The 20,447-nt window shown below is 40.4% G+C and overlaps 1 protein-coding gene across 1 annotated transcript in view; it reads right to left on the bottom strand.

Annotated features, from left to right (window-relative positions):
• The window catches only part of KCNMB4 (potassium calcium-activated channel subfamily M regulatory beta subunit 4), a 65,050-nt gene that overhangs the window by 10,641 nt on the left and 33,962 nt on the right, over positions 1 to 20,447 (bottom strand). Inside the window, exon 2 of the mRNA XM_002798660.4 lies at positions 19,897 to 20,024. Within this exon, the coding sequence (XP_002798706.2) occupies positions 19,897 to 20,024 (128 nt within the window). The remainder of the gene's footprint in view (positions 1 to 19,896; positions 20,025 to 20,447) is intronic.

The following is a 20,447-nucleotide window of genomic DNA, read 5'->3' as shown; positions in this document are numbered from 1 at the left end:
ACATACAAAAAAATCCAGATGGATCAGAACCTTAACTGTATAAACACAAACCATGAATGCTCTAGAATACCTTCATTCAAAAAACAAAAACAAAACAGAAAAAACCTTGGAGTTTCCTCATTTGTAAAATGGGAAACAAAACCCTCATTAAGAAGATCAAACGAGGGTATGTATGGGAAAAGTGTGTTTTTTTTTTTGTTTTTTGTTTTTTTTTTTCTTTTTTGAGACAAGGTCTCAGTCTGTCGCCCAGGCTGGAGTGCTTAACCTCCTGGGCTCAAGCGATCCTCTCACCTCAGCCTCCCTAGTAGCCAGGACTACAGGTGCACACCATCACACTCAGCTAATTTTTACAATTTTTTGTAGAGACGGGATCTCATTATGTTGCCCAGGCCAGTCTCGAACTCCTGAACTCAAGCGATCCTCCAACTTTGGGGTCCCAAAGTGCTGGGACTACAGGTATGAGCCACCACACCCAGCTGGGAAGCAGTTTTCTATAAAACCCTACACAGCATAGATGACCTCAAATCTAGTCCAATTTTTCCAACCTTGAAGAAATGAATTTGACAACCCAAAGAATATAAAGAATATGATACAGAACTGGAACCTTTTAAATTTTTTTTTTTTTTTTTTTTTTGAGACAGAGTCTCGCTATGTCACCCAGGCTGCAGTGCAGTGGCGCGATCTTGGCTCACTGCAACCTCTGCCTCCCGGGTTCATGCCGTTCTCCTGCCTCAGCCTCCCAAATAGTTGGGACTACAGGCGCCCGCCACCACGCCTGGCTAATTTTTTGTATTTTTAGTAGAGACGGGTTTTCACCGTGTTAGCCAGGATGGTCTTGATCTCCTGACCTCGTGATCCGCCTGCCTCAGCCTCCCAGAGTGCTGGGATTACAGGTGTGAGCCACTGCGCCCGGCAGTCTGTGGTATTTTCAAAGCTCAAAGTTGAAGACAAGCTCATATTCATTGTAGAAGTCAATTACACTTAGAACTATCTGCAAATTACTGCCTGTATCTATTTCCTATCGCTGCTCTAGGAGCTTAAAGCAGCAGATTTAGTTTCTTAAAGTTCTGGAGCAAGCAGTCTATTCTTTAAAACCCACATTCTTCCTTACAATGATTTCTCTCATATTTGAAGAGCAATACTGTATTATTAAATCAGATTTCATCCAGAAATGGGGAAATTTGAGGGTGAGCCATTTTGTTTCCAAAGAAAGTCTCTCAGAACGAATTTTCCATCTCAGTGATGCCTAGTCCTAAGGAAACATCCTCAGAAAATGGAAATGTGGATTTAGGATGTTAACGCTCAAAATATCCTTCTTTTTTACAATTCCTTAGAGGAATTAATTCTTAAACATCAAAGGTACTTGTTGTGATATGGCATGTCTGATAATACAGGGTACACAAGGGACTTCTCAAGCAAGCCCGGGCTGGACAGGACTAAAAATCACAGCACTAATTATATCAGGACATCCCATATTCCCTTCACTGATTAAGACGAAACAACGGTGCCCCTTATTTACTTTGTGAAGCCAAATTAACAAAGTTGAAATAGAAGTTCTCCTTATACGAAAGGTTACAAACACTGGAAGGATTAGTCACAGTGAGCAAAAATCACCGATGCACCCAAAATATGCATATGAGCAGTGATTCCACTGGGTATCTATAAGGCTGGCAAGAGCTTTAGAATTTGGTTTTCAAGGAAATGAGGTGGGTAAGGAATCCCCCCAAATGTCAGTGTATCTTCTTGCCATCTCAACAATCCTGGGTACAATGTGCACAGATTAAATATGGCATTTAAAAGGAGGTCAAGAAACATCTTCCTCATGGTTTTTGATATAACATCAAGACGGCAACAAACACTGGAAGGATTAATCATGGAGCAAAGTTAGCATGCGCCTTTGTCTCAAAATCTTCAAAATCTTTTAAATGAAATAAGATTATATCCAAGGGCCTAAAAGCAGGCGTCTTCTAGGTTTGTCCAAGACCGTAATTCTAAAATCCTAGAATCTGCTTCATTGTTTCAGGTGAATGAAGTCATAGGCGACGCCAAGCATAGTGACTGCACACATATAAAAAGCTGCTTTTTGAAAGATCACTTTAACAACCACATTCTGTATTATTTCCCTAAGCTGAATCATGTTCTCAGCCCTCGCTCCAGGCAAAGAGGACACAGAAAACGAGCAGGAGATATAATCACAGATCACACACTTGCAACGTGGGTGTGAGAAACTGTTTCCAGGGAGAAAATGACAAACATACTGATGTGCCCAAAATATGCCTATGAGCAGGGATTCCATTGGGTGTCTGTAAGGCTGGCAAGAGCTTTAGAACTGGGTTCTCAAGGAAATGAGGTGGGTAAGGAATCCCCCCAAATGTCAATGTATCTTCTTACCATCTCAACAATCCTGGGTATGACGTGCACAGATAAAATATGGCATTTAAAAGGAAGTCAAGGAACATTTTCCCCATGAATTTTGATACAAAGTCAAGATGGCTTCTTAGATAGGACAATTGAAGTGGGGCACAGCAACACGGGCTAGCTGAGTCTCCCATGGCTCAACCACAAATGCCCCCATAAAGAACGGTCCGTAGTCTCAGTGAGTCTGCTCAACTCCCAGGAACCTGGATTTTTTTCCCAGTATTCCCACACCTAGAAGAGCATCACACCCTGCTAAGCTCAAAGTGAGAGCTCAGTAAATGTTAGTGGAATAAGAAACAGCTTCAAAGAACAAAGTGAAAATCCAGTGCCATAGAGTGTCAGTTAAGCAAATTAAGGTAGGGGGCAGGCAACAAGATCTTAGATGTCATGGAGGTTTTTTCCAAAGGCCACATAGATTTGTTTGAAATTGTAAATATCATGGATGTATTTGCATAAACAGGCATGTGTATTTGCTTGTGTTTTTACAGACTGTGCCAACTATTTCCAGATAATTTCCAAGAACAAATGATCATATTTACTACTCACTTTGTCATTACTGCTTTTCTTCCTGTTTCGTCTTTTAATCGATCTCTATCTAGCCCAGCCAGATAGATGTGTGTATAACAACGGTCACAAGCAGTTCCTGTTCCTTCAACTCACCTGTCCCATCCCTGTTGAGGTACTTTGCCCTCCAATGCTGCTGCTCCTATACATGTCACAATTTCAGACCCAGCATGCTAGGAACTGCAGCCAGCGCCTGGTTAAGCCAATACTAAGTGGGCCCAAACAGGTGAACAGACATTCTGTTTTTCTCCAAACCTCTGAAAAAGATTCTGCAACTCATCTCACAGTAATTTGTTCCCTAATTTACTCTTAGGAAATTGCCGTTATTGTTTGATTAGGTTAAGTCCAATTCCCTGTAATTAGATCCTCAGTGAAGAAAAATCAACCCATTGCCACAATTTATTTTCTTTTCTATACCTCCAGCATCAGTACTGTACCATTATTTTGGCAGCTCTGGAGAAAGGCTCTGAAAAATGTATCATGGGTGGAGGGAAAGTCAGCTGTATGTCTTTCTGAAGAAAGCGCTACCTTCTGTTATTACATCATTCTAGAAGATTCCCAATTGTTAAAAGCCTGTTTCATTAAAGTGTATTACACACCAGTTATTTTTTAAATTAAATAATTAGCAGCATATATGTACTTTGCTACTGCATGTAGGAAAACAGAAACAGACTAGCATTTCTACCAAGGCTAGCAATAAATCATTCATCCTAACCCCTAAATTATATAGTAAAGAATACATGAATAAGAGCTTTACATTCAATTCTGTTGTAGTCTGTCAAGCAATTATATCTCTCAGTTAAAATGCATTAAACAGATCTTGAAATGCTTTTGCAAAGTAAAATTAGCTAAATTAATTTTGAGGCTCTTTTCCTAAATGATGAATTGATTACAAATATGTCTGGAGAACAAAAATACTATATAGAAATACGCATAACAATTCAAGTGGTGACTTACAGTTCAATAATAGAATCTTAAAAGTTGAGTAATGAAAAAGACCCTATCAGTCAATCTTAAAGTTTTTCTTAGATGTGCCAGCAGCTTAACTTTAGCCTGGTAGCATGTGATATTCAAAATTGAAGAAAATACATGTAAATAACTATCAGATTGGTGGAATAAACATGGTAAAGATTTTGAAAATCACTAAAAATTATAGCCACAGGTATTCCTACAGAAGGAACCTGTTTTCTGTTCTTTCACCTTGATACTAGCATTAATGTCCCAGATAGGTGACCCTCCTTCATCTGGGGTCCCACAGTGAAAATGACATGGAACAGAGCTGCACACGACCCAAGACAGACCTGGACAGGAAATAAACATTGGCTGTTATAAACTCCTGAGATTTTCAGGTTGTTTCCACAGCGCAGTTTAGCCTAAGCTCACTGAAACACACCAGGAAAGGCTGGGGATCCGAAGGAAACTGCCATGATGGTCAAAAACAATCTTAATCTAAAGCACAAAAAAGTTTAGAGATGTTTATTTGGGCATTTTAAAAGACTTTCTTGGTACTCAGCTCTCTTCCATTCAGCCATGTGATATTTGCAGAATAGCTATGATGTAGCAGGGACCAGGGCCATATTTGTGTTGGCTCTCACTAGTCAGCTGTAAATCCAAAGGCAGGAACACCATTTTCCCATGTTTATATTCCCATTACCCAGAATAATGCTTGTCATATGCTCTAGGTGCTCATAAATGTTTGTTGTTGGCTTACTGTTGAAATCCATTTCAAAACGCAATGGACATTTGCACAAAGTGCAGAGGTAATATTAAAGAAGGAGAACTGAAGTTTGCCTGGGAAAACAAAAACGAATATCTTTTCAGCAGACATGAAAGAACAGGAGATTAGAGTTTGGTGAATAAATGGGGAAATAATTTCTTGGTAGAAGATACAGCACAAATGCTTTGGTCTGGCATTTCAGATTATTTTGCCACCAACAGTACACTTTAAAAAATGTTATAATAGCAATCTTATTAATTAGATGTAATACAGTCCCTTATGTTATCCTAACCCAGAATGGACTAGAATCCTGGCTCATGTTAGCAGCACTAGAGCAGAATAGTTAAGAGAATGGACTCTGGAAGCTCAATAAAGAGGTTTGAATCCTGGCTCTGTCACTTGCCAGCTATGTGATTTGGTCATATTGCTTAACCTCTCTGTGCTCCAGGTCCCTCATGTATAAAATGAAGATTGTGTTAACAATGCCTTGTAGGGGTGTCGTGCAGATTCAATGAGTTAATACGCAAAAAGCATTTAAATAGTTTCTGGTACAGAGGCAGCATGGTAAACAGGTGTTGGCTATTATGAAAGGCCAGAGGGCGATCAGCCGTGAAATATGTCTATGTCCTAGTCCTTTTCAGCATTTTTATCGATAACTTGGATGAGAAAAACCAAAGCCATTTTGACTTACACTTAAGATAGAATTATGATGGAAGATATAACAAATATGATGGGTACCATAATCAAGAGTCAAAATAATCATGAGACTGGAACAATCGGTCAAAAGCAACAAGATGTATTCGCATAGGGATACATAAGACATTTTAAAATTCTTGCATATTTGAATGTAACACAAATCTCACCAGTTTAAGAATAGGGGGAACTGCTTTAATAAAGAGCAGCGTGTATAAATCAAATGTTGGGGGAGCAAGTTTAATTAAGTGTAAGCGCCGTATGAATCAATGGTGTGCTGTAGTTGCCAAAAAAGCTCATGCCATGTCATTAACTAAGTTTTAGTCTCTGGATTTAACAAGGGTGGTAGAAATGTTCTGCCCTCCTCTGGACTGGCCAGCTCAGGGCACAGTAAGAAAAGCATCCCAAATGATGAGAATGAATTGGTTCCCAACAGTGATGGCATGATGAACTTGGTGACACCAACAGTCGGAAGGTCAAGTACTCAGGTGCAGATCCTGACACTGCTCCTCCCTGGCCATGGGATCTTAAAGCCTCTGTTGTCTCTTCTGTGAAACTTGGACAATATGGTCTACCTCCACACTGAGATGACACAACTGAGGTGAATCTTTAAAAATTGTGGTCAAGTGTTCAATTTAGCGGCATTAATTAGACTCACAATTTAGTGGCATTAATTAGATTCACAACATTTATTCCCAAAACGTTTTTTTTTTTAGATGGAGTCTTGCTCTGTCATTCAGGCTGGAGTGCAGTGGTGTAATCTCAGCTCACTGCAACCTCCACCTCCCGGGTTCAAGCGATTCCCCTGCCTCAGCCTCCTGGGTAGCTGGGATTACAGGCACGCGCCACCACACCTGGCTAATTTCTGTATTTTTGGTAGAGACGGGTTTTCACCATGTTGGTGAAGCTGGTCTCGAACTCCTGACCTCTTGATCTGCCTGCCTTGGCCCCCCAAAGTGCTGGCATTACAGGTGTGAGCCACCGCACCCGGCCCAAAACTTTTAAATCTCACCAAACAGAAACTCTCTAGCCATTGAGCAGTAGCTCCCCACTTTCCTCTTCTCCCAGTCCCTGATAACCTTAATGTACTATTTGTCTCTAGGAATTTGCCTATTTTAGGTATTCCCCAGGATTAATTTCTTGACAACTAAAAACGTTTAAAAATGGAGTGGGCTTCTTCAGGAGGAGGTGATGTCCACTGTCACAAGAGTTGTTCAAGTACAGAGCAGAAAACACTTCAAAAAATTATGTGGTGGGGATTCATTTTGGGTTGGAGTAAATGACTGAAAAGTGTCTCCCAGATTTGACAGTCTATGTGGAGTCTATGAACTCCACAATACATTCTACATGTGTTTCCGGTGACTTCTAGCCCCATTTTATCTAAGACGAAACTGAGGCAAGAGCTCTTTGATAAGTAGCCCAAGGTCAATCACTAAGTCATGAAGAGAGCTATGGATAGAAATGAAGTCTCCTGACGCACAGCCCTGCCCTGCATTCCACCATCTGATGATGCTGCACTCTATGACCTACTTGTCCTACGGTTCTTGTATTTTTCCTCCCAAATTCCCTCAGGGCTTTGTTTGAAGGCTGCATAAAATATCTTAAATGAAAAGTGATTTAATAACACATCAAATTCTTAACTTTAATGCCACGATGATAAAAGCTGTTAGAAGATGAATTTGCAAGCATGAAAACACTTTGATTAACCATTAGAAAACAGACTCTCAAATGCAGATTTTAAGTCATGTACAGCCATTTGGATGTCAGACTGAGAAAAAAACACTGGAATAACTTCCATATATATTTCACAGCATACTGGAGAAGCCACAGCAATCACTGCTTTTTTAAAAAAGTACAGATTTTGGGACCAAAGAAAGCCTTCAATTCTGATGTAATCTCTCTTAATATGGAGACAGACACAAATGTATATGGAAAAGGCTCGGTTTCGGTAAGATTCCAGATTTACTGTTTTGTTTTTTAAGATTCAGGATATATCATTGGATTTAACGTCTAAAGAAGCAGCCAATATGTTCCTATAAAAAATAGCCATAGAACCAGTCTATTCTCTAATGATAAGACTGCAAGAAATACTTCTCAGAGTAGAAAACAAAAATAAGCAATTTTTACTAAATATCAGACATAGTATTTAGGAATTCATTCCAACGTCAACAAAATTTTCCTCTGGAATTTGTTCCAAATCTTAGGTCCCATCTTTATATGCACATTTTCCCCATTTGTATACTAAGAGGTCTGCTAGTAAAAACGAAGTTTTTTCTTTAATTTGCTCTATTAAAAAACCCAAAGAAAAACTTAGAAGCCAATGGTACAATTAAATTCAACATACAAATATATTAAAATAAATTTTTTGAGCTGCATCTCTTTTTAGAGTTCAATCTGTTTTTAGAATGCAAAGATATCAGGAAAATAAACTACAACTGACCAATCATTTTTCACTCTATTGGTTGTAAACATATTCAGATGCCTATTTCTAAGCATGTAAGTGTTATCTGTCTCACATAACAAGAAATCCGGAGGTAGCATGGTCAGGGCAGGGGCAGCTATTCCACAAGCGTGCCAGGAAGCTGGCTCTTTTTGCTCCACTCTTACTAATGTGTAGATGTCCACTCTCCTGTTTATCACCTCAAAGCTGCATGATGGCTTTTGCTGTCATGGCATCAGAGAGCAGGAGGCAGTAGTACTTACATCAGGAAAGCAAAGGCCTTCCCAGAACATTCCAGTTAATGGTGCCTCCAAAAGAGTTACCCAGGACAGAAAGCCAGAACTGGATCCAATTCCATCCAGTTCTTAACCTCAACCCCTATCAAGCATCATGTACTTCTCTAAATCTGCAGATTCCACTTCCTTCAAGTCGTATGTCCGTTCCTCCTTTTCTTCCTCCACTAATCCTACCTTTGTCCAAGTTCTTACCATCCCTTGTCTAGACTGGCACAACAGTCTCCAAATTGTTCACGGATCCTCCAGCTTTGGCGTCTATCAATCTGCCCTCCATGCTGCCACTAGACTAGTGTTTCTAAAACATAAATGTGACTGTCACTCCTCTACTGCCCTTAGGATAAATTTAAACCCCTTAGCATGACATAAACGCACAGTATTATCTATTTCAGCCTCTTCAGTTCATCCACCACTTTTTTTTTTTCCTTTTTTAGACAGGGTCTCACTATGCTGTCCAGGCTAGCCTTAAACTCCTGGACTCAAATGATCCTCCCATCTCAGCCTCCCAAGTAGCTGGGACTACAGGCATATGCCACTGTTCCCAGCTTGAGATGGCGGCACTTTTTTTTTTTGAGACAGAGTCTTGCTCTGTCGCCCAGGCTGGAGTGCAGTGGCGCGATCTCAGCTCACTGCAAGCTCCACCTCCCGGGTTCACGCCGTTCTCCTGCCTCAGTCTCCCAAGTAGCTGGGACTACGGGTGCCCACCACCACACGCCCAGCTAATTTTTTTGTATTTTTAGTAGAGACAGGGTTTCACCATGTTAGCCAGGATTGTCTTGATCTCCTGACCTCGTGATCCGCCCGCCTCGGCCTCCCAAAGTGCTGGGATTATAAGCGTGAGCCACCGCACCCGGCGATGGTGGCGTTTTTATGTGTAATATTTAGGACACTAAATTACAAAAAGAGTAACAACCATGATACCAGAGTGGTAAGCTATTCTGCAGCAGCAGGAAGATCTCGGTAGCCCCTGAAATGGGCTTGTTTGATGGACAGGAAATAGGCATTCACGAAAGTGAATTTTCCAAATAATTAAAACTTAAATTTTAAGTCATAAAAACTAACAAAATATTAAAATATTATTGGTAAAAATCTTCTTAAAAATGCATTACACATTTCCTTGCCTTTTAAGGAGAGTAGGTTGAACCAAATTTAACCTTTTTTGATGACTCAGTGTCATCATTATGAAACTCAATTACTGTTGAGGTAGCAGAGCTGTCTCCCTCTCCATTAAATGGCTCCAGACTGTTAACCATTTAGTTCTTTACTAATTTCCTCTTCCTTTCACCATTAGGATTTTATCTAGCATCTTAAGTTGCTGTAATTTTGTACAAGTCTTCAGAACCAGGGAATCATAAAACCACAGAATTTGAGAGTTTGAAGGAATTTTAGAGATCATTTAATCTATCAGTCTATCAAATTTTATAGATAAGAAAACTAAGCCCTAAATAAGTGAGCAGTCTTTTTCTAATCAGTTGCTTTTCATTTTCTATTTTAATGGCTTTAAAACTATGTTCTGAAGAAACCTCTACTCAATTTGAGCTCAGACCATTATGTTTATCTTTCTTTAAAACGCTAAGAGTAAATTGGATTTAAAAATATACGCTACAGGATAAACACACTTTGAATGAACTTAAACATTAGGATTTATCTGTTAGTATCAGGAGTACAACATATTTATTTCATTTAACAACAGAATTGCTTCTTCCTTTTTTGTGTTCTGTTGTTTTACTCATTGATAAAACCCTCATTATTTATTCATTCAACACCTCAGCCTCCAATCAGTAAATAACCAGACTCAACTTTCTTTCTAACTGAGTTGTTAGAAATCTACAGAGGCAGGGAAGAAAAGCATATGTGTTTACTAAGTATTAACTATTGTGCAAATGTGTTTCTTACAAAACCAAAACAGAAGCCCTTAAGATGGGTAATGCTACCCTCATTTTATACTTGAGGAAACCAAGATGGAGAAGCTGCACAATTTATCTAACGTCATACAATTAATCAGTGGTAGAGGAGAAATATAAATCCTGATGCTTGATGCCACATGACTGCTGTCCTTAAGGAATTCATAATCTATAACAGCAGAAAAGTACATATTCAACTCTCTAACAGTATGATAAAAACAACCATGGCAGTGTGGGAGTGCAGAAGAGGAAGTAATGAATTATACCTGAAAAGATGAGAGAAGGTTACACGGTGACATTTGAGGTGAATCTTAATAGTAGTAATAAAAACAATAATAGCAAACACTTTTATAGGAATTATTATGGGTTAAGCACATGCCATCTCCTTGATATTATATCCCACTTCTGCAAGGGAAACTGAGGCACAGAGCGATTAAAGTAACATATCTAGAACCACGCCACTAGAAAGCATCTGGTTCTAGAGTTCATTCTAGGACTACTGTGCTGTGCTAATTCCCAGAAGTAAAAAAGGTGAAGGGGAGAGAGACAGGAGCAAAGGCATTAAGGTGTATGGGAAACAGAGTGACTCGAGGTGACTGATGCAGCTGGAATAAAAGTTAAAATCTGTAAAGCAGACCATATTACTACTCTGCTTAAAACCAACGATTGGCGGCTCACTACATTTTAAGAGAAACCTAAGCCCTGTCTAGTTCTTGCTCCACTCTCCCACTCATTCACAGCTCTCCTGACACACTGGCCTTCCAGTACCTAAAACAACCAAGTTCTGTCTTGCTGCAGAACATTGGCACAGGGTAGAATCTCATTCTGAAATATTCTCCCCCTAGCTTTTTACCTAGCTAATTCTTGAACATCCTCTGGTCTTGACCTAATTTTGATTTACTCAGAAAGGTCTCTGAAATTCCCCACCATGCTGTAACATCTCATAGCAGCATCCTCAGCTTCCCCTTCATAGCACTACCCTACTTTCTAATTATACTACTGTTGTGACTACAGACTATAGGCTCCATGGAGGCAAGGACCATGTCTGCTATTTTGTTGTTGTTTTCTTGTTGTTTTGCCTATGGTTTTCCTTGACTGGCATATAATTCAGTGGCAGAAGTTGAAGTTGGGAGAGCATGGCCTTTATCCTTTAGGTAAGAAGGAGGCAGAAAAATTTAATCAAGGACTACAACAAGATCCAAAGCAGGCTTAAACAAAGCAAAACAAAACCTAGCGTGGTGTGGATGATAGACAAGAGAAAGACCAAGGCTGACAGACTAGCTGAGGATGCCTTCAACAAGCCAGGTGAGAGCCTGAATCCAGGCAGTGGTGGAGGAAGTGAATTCACGAGACTGCACAGGTGGTGTGGCTGGATTTGTTCATTTGACGTGTGCGTGTGTAAGCCTGCTCTGTGTACTCTGTGACCTACTATCCAGAGGCATAAAACAAAGCACTAAAAAGTAAACCTGCATAGAAAAACTCTATGCTCTCCAACAAGAGGAAAAGATAGAAAAATAAAGACTGATCACTCCTTTTGGCCTTTAGATCCAAAGGGAATTGAGGAATGAATAGTTATTTTCAAAGGGACAAGCCCTCTTCAAAGAGAAGCCAGTTAAGGCAAAGATGAAGAAAGAAAATTGTATGAAAAGATGAGAATACAGAGAAGTTTTCTGGCAATGAAAAGGGGGTTTCAAAGCATACTCATTAAGGGGGTATAAGTTAGGTTTTGCTGAGAAGGGATAAGCCAGGGAAAGACTGAGAAAAAAAAAATGAAAAAATGATATAGGGAGAAGAATTGTGAACTTACCTGAATAAAAAACTATAAAAACAAAATCTACACATTTTGGAAGAAGACTGAGCCTCGAGGTTAAGGGAGGCAAAGAGTGGAAAGATCATACAGGAAGACCACAAATGGACTCAACTCTTGGCATGAATTCGCCCAGTGGCACCTCTGCAGAATCCCTCCTGCGTGTAGGGAAGGGATGGCTGCATGGAGACTTGACTGCCCATGGCAGGCACAGCGGCTTCAGGGCTGCTTCGGCCACTGCAGACTCAACACTGGAATATAGCTTGCCTCAACAAGGCTTAACCAGTGAAAAGCTAGGACTCCTCTAATCTTTGTCTTAGATTTTTAAAATGACACCCTTTTCTTGAAAGTGAAAACTTCACTGTTCTCCCTAATTTCCTGCATTTGAGCGAAATCTAAAGGTTTCTTTAAATATAAAGTTCATCTTATCAAGAGCATCTGGGAGTCCATACAGTAAGTCTATTTTAATTTCATATTTAGCAGTAGTAAAAAGTGTACTAAGAGTAGATGGCACCAGGGAGCTGCCATTTTTCACACCTCCAAACAGCACTCCTGTTTCCTCTCACATATGTCATGTTAAAAGAGCCAAACTCTGAATGCCTGCCTTCCCAGAGTCGCTTAAAAATCCTGTCGAGTGCTGCTGGGCTGTGATAGACCACCCCCGCTTCTATCTACACCCCCACAGTTTGGGAATGGGACAGTGAGATGATGGATAGGGAATGTGTATCCGTTCTGAAGGAGGTATAATGAGCTTAAATTTACTGTACTAAAGTTAACACAACTGCTATAGGTGACATAATAAGAAATTAGTATTTGGTCTCTGCCCTGGTTCCTGGCACAGAACTTCTAAAACCCTTGTAATTTCCTGAGTAGTCGGGGTGAGAGGAGAATCTTTGCTTTTTCATAGTAAGCCCCTTTCAACCACGCCCAAGTTTGTACTAGTGAGGTGACTCTTGGAGGATGGGGACCGGCTGCCAGAAGAACCGACCATGTGAATAAAGGATTAGAATTCAGCACCACCTCTCTTTAGCCATGTCTCCAGGCAAGGGAGAGGTGGCTAGAGATCAACTCAACCACCAAGGGCCAATGATATAATCAATCGTGCCTATGTAATAGCCATAAAAACCCTAACAACTCCAGAGGTCCTGGGATGGTGCATACATCAAGGTGCTGGGAAGGTGGTGTGCCTGGAGAGGGCGCCTTGCTCAATGCATCTCTTCCATGTGGCAGTTCCTGAGTTGTGTCCTTTATAATCAACTGTAAGTAAGTAAAGTGTTCTGTGAGCCATTCTAGCAAATTATCAAATGCAAGGAGGGAGGATGTGGGAACGCCTGACTTAAAGAAGGTCGGTCAGAAGTACAGGTAGATACCCGGGACATGCGCTAGACATCTGAAGTGGGGGTCATCTCGTGGGGCTGGGCCCTTTAATTCGTGGGATCTGATGCCAACTCAGAACCGAACTGAATTGTAAGACACCAGCTAGTGTCACCAGAGAACTGAACTGCTTGGTGTGGAAATACCCCACACGTTTGGTGTCAGAATTGTTATGAAAGTACAAAAAAATACTTTTATACTTTTAGTATATAATTTGGGTTAGCTCTTTTTAGGTACACCTCATGCTTCTGGAGGAATAGTCCTTCTTGGCTGGGTACTGAGAATATTCCAAATTCACGCCCTGACAGGAGGAAGCAACCCTGTCAGGGGGAGGCAGCCCTCCTAACACGCAGTTCCCAAGTGGGGAGCGAGAGGATGTTCATCAACACGGTCACCAGCTAGTCAGGACAGCACGTGGAAGGGGCGCCCTGTTCACCTCCAACTGCAAGCTGAAGCTCAGGAACGTTGTGAAACCAGTTCCCAGTCCAAGGCAGGAAGCTTCAAGGAAGCACCTGATTCACACAGCAGTGGGTTCAGGCTCAAACCGTCCCACCTCACAGAAAAAGAAACCATTTTATTTCATCCCGTCTCGTTTCCTTCAGGGCACTTTCCGTTTTTACTTTACGATATACATTCCATTTTTCTCTCTCCCTCCAACAGTTTTCGTCTGCAGGAGGCTTATTTCTCTGTATCCACTCCTCAGTTACTCACCTCCTCCCCAAGCTTTTTTCCAGTGATAGGAAACTTTAATTTTATTTTATTGTGGTAAGAATACTTAACATGAGATATACCCTCTTCAATTTTTAAGTGTACAATACATTACTGTTGGCGATAGTACAATGTTGTACAAATCTGTAGAGCCTATTCATCTTACTTGACTGAAACTTTATGGTCATTGATTAGTAACTCCCATTACCCCCTCCTCCCAGCCCCTGATAACTACCACCATTCCACTTTTTAAATCTATGAATTTGACTATTTTAGATACTTCATATAAGTGGAATCATACAGTATTTGCCTTTCCGGGTCTGGCTTCTTTAACTTGGTATAATGTCCTCCAGGTTCATCCATGTTGTCACATGTTGCAGAGTTTCCTTCTTTTCAAAGGCTGAACACTTCCATTGTGTGTATATACCATATTTTCTTTCTATTTCTTTTTGAGATGGGATCTCACTATGTTGCCCAGGCTGGACTTGGACTCCTGGCCCCAAGCAATCCTCCCGCCTCAGCCTCCCCTAGCTGAGACCACAGGTATTACCATTGCGCCCGGCTTCACATATTCTTTATCCATTCATCTGCTGATGGACATTTAGGTTGTTTCCACATCTTGGCTATTGTGAATATTGCTGTGGTAAAAGGAGGAGAGCTCTTCAGGATCTTGAAGAGTCAAGATCTTGATTTCAAGTCTTTTGGAAAAATACCCAGGAGTGGGATTGCTGGATCATATGGCAGTTCTACTTTTAATTTTTTGAGGAACGTCCATACTGTCTTCCATAGCAGCTGCACCATTTTGCATTCCCACCAACAGTATGCAAGGGTTCCAATTTCTCCGTATCCTCGCCAATACCTGTCTCTTGTTTTTTTGTTAATAGTCATTCTGGGAGGTGTGAGATGACATTTCACTGTGGCTTTGATTTGCATTTCTCTGATGATTAGTGAGGTTCAGCAATGTTTCATATACCTGTCAGCCTTTTAGATGTCTATTTTTGAGAAATATCTATTTCAGCCCTTAGCCCTTTTTCAAATCAGGTTATTAATTTCTTTTACTATTGAGTTGTAGGAGTTCCTTATATATTTGGGGGATTAACTCTAGCGGATATATAGTTTGCAAATATCTTCTCCCATTCTGTAGGCTGCCTTTTCACTCTGTTGAGTGTTTTCTTTGCTATTTAGTATGATGCAGTCCATGGCAAACTTCTTGAATGAGTAGTCTGTACTTATCAAAGGCTGTACCTCAATTACATTCTTCTTGACTACCTTCTCCTTAAAATATTCTCCTTTTAAGACGTTCTTTTTTTATTTTCCTCTCACCCTCTGGCCACTCTTCCTTCATCTCCTTCTGCCTATAACTTAAATGTAGATGATCCTAAGATTCTGTCAACATTTCCCTCCTCACTCTAAGTGTTCCCAATATGCACTCTGTCTTGGCTGTAACTATAGCTTGTGCACCATGATTCCCACATCTGAATAGCACTGCTTCTGACCTCTTGCTCCTGAACTAAAAGTCTGTGTTCCTAACTTTCAAAGCATCTTTTGGATATTTTAAGAATGTCTCAAATTCAGCATACTCAGACCTAGACTGTCCTTTTCCACTCAGTCAAGTCTGACACCTTTTTCCTCATCACTTACATTAAGTTCTGTTGATCCTCACTCTAAAAAGTCTTACTGCTATAATCCTTGTTAGCTACTTTCACTACCACTGTTCTCGTATATGCCTTCAAAGTCTCTTATGAGGACCAGCAGATAAGTTGATGGGAGCTTTGGGAATTAGACTAACTGGATTCCAGTTTTTGCACTTAACAGTTGTGTGCATTGGACAAGTTATTTAACTTTTTAAATATGCAATTTACTCATCTGTTAAATGGGGCTAGTATTTAGAAATTGCAATCTAAATAAAATGTCATTCACAATGGCAGGCACACAGTAACCATTCAAAAATGCTTTTCACTCAGTACTCTCCTTTCTTTCTCTCTTTAACCCATCTTTCCCAGCCAGTATACATTCAACAGTCACATCAGTTACTTTCTGACTTAAAAAGTCTACTCATGTCAGTCTTCAATTAAAAAAAACTTTTCACAAATTTTTATGGCCTATATGACAAAGACCATCTCTTTAGTTTGACACTAATGACCCATTAGAAATCTAACTCCAAGCTACCTTTCCAGCTTACAAACTCATTACTCCATATTATATAACTTATTTACCTAAGGTTGTCAAGCCTTGATTTCTTTATTGTAGCCACCTCCATGTTCAGTCTTCCCCATTCTATTTCTAGCTGATGTAATCATATTTATATTTGCATATGCACCTGCTTTCACCAATAAATCCTAATTCCTTGGAAGCAAAGAACCCTCCTTTTAATTTGACACATTGCATTCACTTATTCATTCACTCACCCAATATTTATTACCCGAAAATCAGGCATTGTGCTAGATATTAGAGATACATAAGCAAAGAAGGCTGGCCCACACCTTTAACAAGTGTGCAGTCTGGTGAGGAAAATGGGCATACAAACAATTCCAGTAATGGGCGATAAGTGAAAGGGTAGAGCAGTGGCTCTAGTTTCTGGTTATAGATTAGAATCCCTAGCATCGATTTTATAAAATGCTAATGGCCGGTTTCAACCACCAAAGATTCTAATTAATTGGTCCGTGGTAAATTTTTTTTTTAAAGCTCCTCTAGCTGGGCACAGAGGCTTTCGCCTGTAATCCCAGTACTTTGGGAGGCCGAGACGCACGGATCACCTGAAGTCAGGAGTTCAAGACCAGCCTGGCCAACATGGTGAAACCTCATTTCTACTAAATGATACAACAATTAGCCGGGCATGGTGGCATGCATCTGTAATCCCAGCTACTTGGGAGGCTGAGGCAAGAGAATCACTTGAACCTGAGAGGTGGAGGCTGCAGTGAGCCAAGATCATGCCACTGCACTCCAGCCTGAGTGACAGAGCAAGACTCCAACTCAAACAAAACAAAAATAAAATAAAATAAATAAAATAACAAGCTCCTCTGTCCTAGTTATATGAAGCAATCATTGCAAGCCCCTGGTATAGAGTTGTACATAGAAGCCTATGGAATATTATGACTCAGAAACATTTCCTGAAAACAAAAAACAAAAAACAAGACTATGGAGTATGGGAGACACAAATTTTTGCTGGCATTTTTGGTTGTTCCACAACACCTTGTTCCCTTTCTTCTTCCTTCCCAAATCTACTCAGGGGTATACCCCTTTTCCACGTGACTTAACACTAGCCCCAAGTCAGGGGTTGATTCTGATTGTTCTTTCTTGTGACCGGTTTAGGTGTAGACAAAGGAACTCACTGTGAACAAGGATACATGAGGGGAGGTTGCCTGTGGGAAGATGGGAAAAGGTTTCCAAATCCCAAGAAAAATGCATCAAGAAAGACAGGCTCTTTCTCTCTTTGGACACTGCTGCATCTGGCTGTGACACCTGGAACTGAAGCAACTATATTATAACTGTGAAAAGAGCCATCTTGAGGCCAAACTGAGATGTGAAAAGGAGCTGGGTTTTGGTGACACTACTAAGTCATTGCATCAAACAACCCTGACATCTGTCCACCTCTGCATTTCTCTTTCATTTTCATTTTTCTGTCTTTCTTCCTTTTTCTTTATTTTTATTTATTTATTTATTTTTTTTGAGGCAGGGTCTCATTTTATCACCCAGGCTAAAGTACAGTGGCGCGATCATGGCTCATTGCAGTCTCAACCTCTCAAGGCTTAGTAGGGCCCAAGCAATCCTCCTATGTTAGCTTCCCGAGTAGCTGGGACTACAGGGGCACCTCATCATGCCCGGCTAATTAAAAAATTTTTTTTGTAGAGACAGGGCCTCCCTATGCTGCCCAGGCTGGCCTTGAACTCCTGAGTTCAAGTGATCCTCCCGCCTCAGCCTTCCACAGTGTTGGGATTACAGGCGTGAACCACCATGCCTGGCCTTGCATTTCTTGATGTATAAAATAATATATTTCCTGATTTCTTATGATGCTTTGAGTCAAAATTCTGATTACCTGCAACAAATCACATCTCAACTGATATAGAACTAAATCAAATTTGGGGATCAAGGAAGGCACCCTAGAGAAGGTGGTATCTGAGGAGTTTCCGGTATGGCCACCAAGAAGCAGGAAAAGCAAACAAAAAGGCATGCATATAAAAGTATGAAATATTCTGGGAAGTGCACATAGTTCAGAATGGCTATTGCAAAGAGTATGAGCAGGGAAATGAGGATGGAGAAGTGACAGTCTGGGACAAGATCTTGAGAAGCCTTGTATCCTGTGGTAGATTAAATGTGGTGACAAATGTTTTGCAGCTCCTCCTATCCAGTGGCAAAGCCTACTCCAGTACCTCATGAATGTGGCTGGCTTTATGACTTACTTTGACCAATAGAATGTGTCAGAAGTGATATTATTCAAATCCAGAGCCGAGACCTGCCTCTCTTGAAATGCTGTCTGAGGCTGTCATGTTGTAAGGAAGGCAATCTAGCTTACTGAAGAATGAGAGGCCAGGTGGTGGGGATACTGAGGCGCCCCAGCTGACAGCCAGCACTGACTGCTGGGCATGTGAGGGAGGAGGCCATCTTGGACCATGCAGCTATTTCAGTCATCATCCGACTGCAAATGAGCACAGCCAACCCATAGAATCATAAAAAATAATGTGTCATTGCTGTACTAAGCCACTACGTTTAGGGTGGTTTGTTATGCAGCAATAGGTCTCTGACATAGGCCATGCCAAGATGTTTGAGCTTTACTCTGGAAACTATGCAGTGTAACCTGATTAGACTCATGTGTTAGAAAGATTACCTTGGCAGTACTATGGAGAGTGGCTTGGAGTGGGTCCACAGTGGAGGCGGAAGACTTGTTAGAAGACTATTGCGTTAATGGAGCTGAGAATCTGGATGCAAACTAAGACAGTGATAGTGGGGAGGCAGAGAAGAGTCATGATAGAGGTAAAAATCAACATGATGTGTTGGACACAGTGGCTCACACCCGTAATCTCAGCATTTTGGGAGGCTGAGGCAGGCAGATCACTTGAGGTCAGGAGTTAGATACCAGCCTGGTCAACATGGTGAAACCCTGTCTCTACTAAAAATACACGAATTAGCTAGGTGTGGTGGTATGTGCCTGTAGTCCCAGCTACTCAGGAGGCTGAGGCACAAGAATCACTTGGACCTGGGAGGCATAGGCTGTAGTGAGCCAAGATCTCACCACTGCACTCCAGCCTGGGCAACAGAGTGAGACTGTCTAAAAACAAACAAAAAAACATGATGGTGACATAGGTTACAAAGTACAAAGGAGAAAAATGAACTAAGAATTACTCAAAGGTTTCTGGATTTGGTAAATGAGTGAATGGTCATGCCATTTTCTAAGACAGAGATGATGGGAGCAAGTGAAGGTTTGCAGTAACCCTGGAATATCCAAGTGGAGATGGACAGCAAGGAATTGTGAATACTCAATAAATATTTGATGAATAAATTACTGATTAATCTGAGTGGGTACCAAAGTGCCCTAGTCCAAGGAACTATCTTTAGATGGTTTATATGGTATAAACTAAGTACTAAGTCAAGTAAGGTTTTGTGAACATGTGAACTCATGTTAGTAACACTTCATTAGAATAGAAAGGAAAAGGAAAGGTAAGATTCGATGCAGTCTAAAAGTGCTGGCAAATCTGCACATTATTTAGGTCATGTGCATCAATCTGTAATTCTTAGGGAATGAAAAGTAATGTTCCTACCTGAAGTCACTATCATTTTGTAGTGTATTCAGAAGGTAAGGTGTACAACACAGGTCTTTTTCTCTGTTCTGTAGATTCTTTATATGGGTTTCCCTAACTACATGCTAGGAAGAGTTGAGGCTATCTCCATGCTGTCAAGTGGGCATAATTGATGATATATCAGTGTAATAAGTTGCAGAGTCTACAAACAATTTTAATATGCACATGCAAATATTAACTTACCTTTGATGTTGATTAAAATAGCAAGTAAATGGCTGGGAACCAATCTCATCTTTCCAGTACTGTTGCCAATTCATGACACTTTCCAAATTCTTCTGATTTTCTCTCTTACAGGGAGGGATATAGGAGCACTAACAAAATAGAATACAGAAAGTAAACCTATTATTTTATGGAATATTGAGATATAGTCATTGTTTATAGAAAGATGGCATTATAAAGACAGTAAATCTAATTTAGACCTGCCTAATTTTTAAATACAACCAAATTGAAATTACTGAACTATATTTCAAATTTCCAATTTGGCACAAGGACAGAAAGTATTCCAAATACAAAAACACAGCAAAAAATAAACTTCAGTCATTATGGTATAAGAGTATTTTATAAACAATTAGTTATCATGTAATAGCAAATTAAAAGCATAATATACTCTCTATTTTGGGGACCTGTCCGTCAACAGAGGGAGGCATAAAAAAGTTTATTTTTATCCCCAGTTCCTATCTATGAACCTTGGCATTTCTCTCTTCTACCTATAACCAATAAATTCAAGCACACAG

This window comes from Macaca mulatta, chromosome 11, assembly GCF_049350105.2.
Source record: "Macaca mulatta isolate MMU2019108-1 chromosome 11, T2T-MMU8v2.0, whole genome shotgun sequence".
Lineage (NCBI taxonomy): Eukaryota > Metazoa > Chordata > Mammalia > Primates > Cercopithecidae > Macaca > Macaca mulatta.
This window is presented reverse-complemented; position numbering and strand designations above follow the sequence as displayed.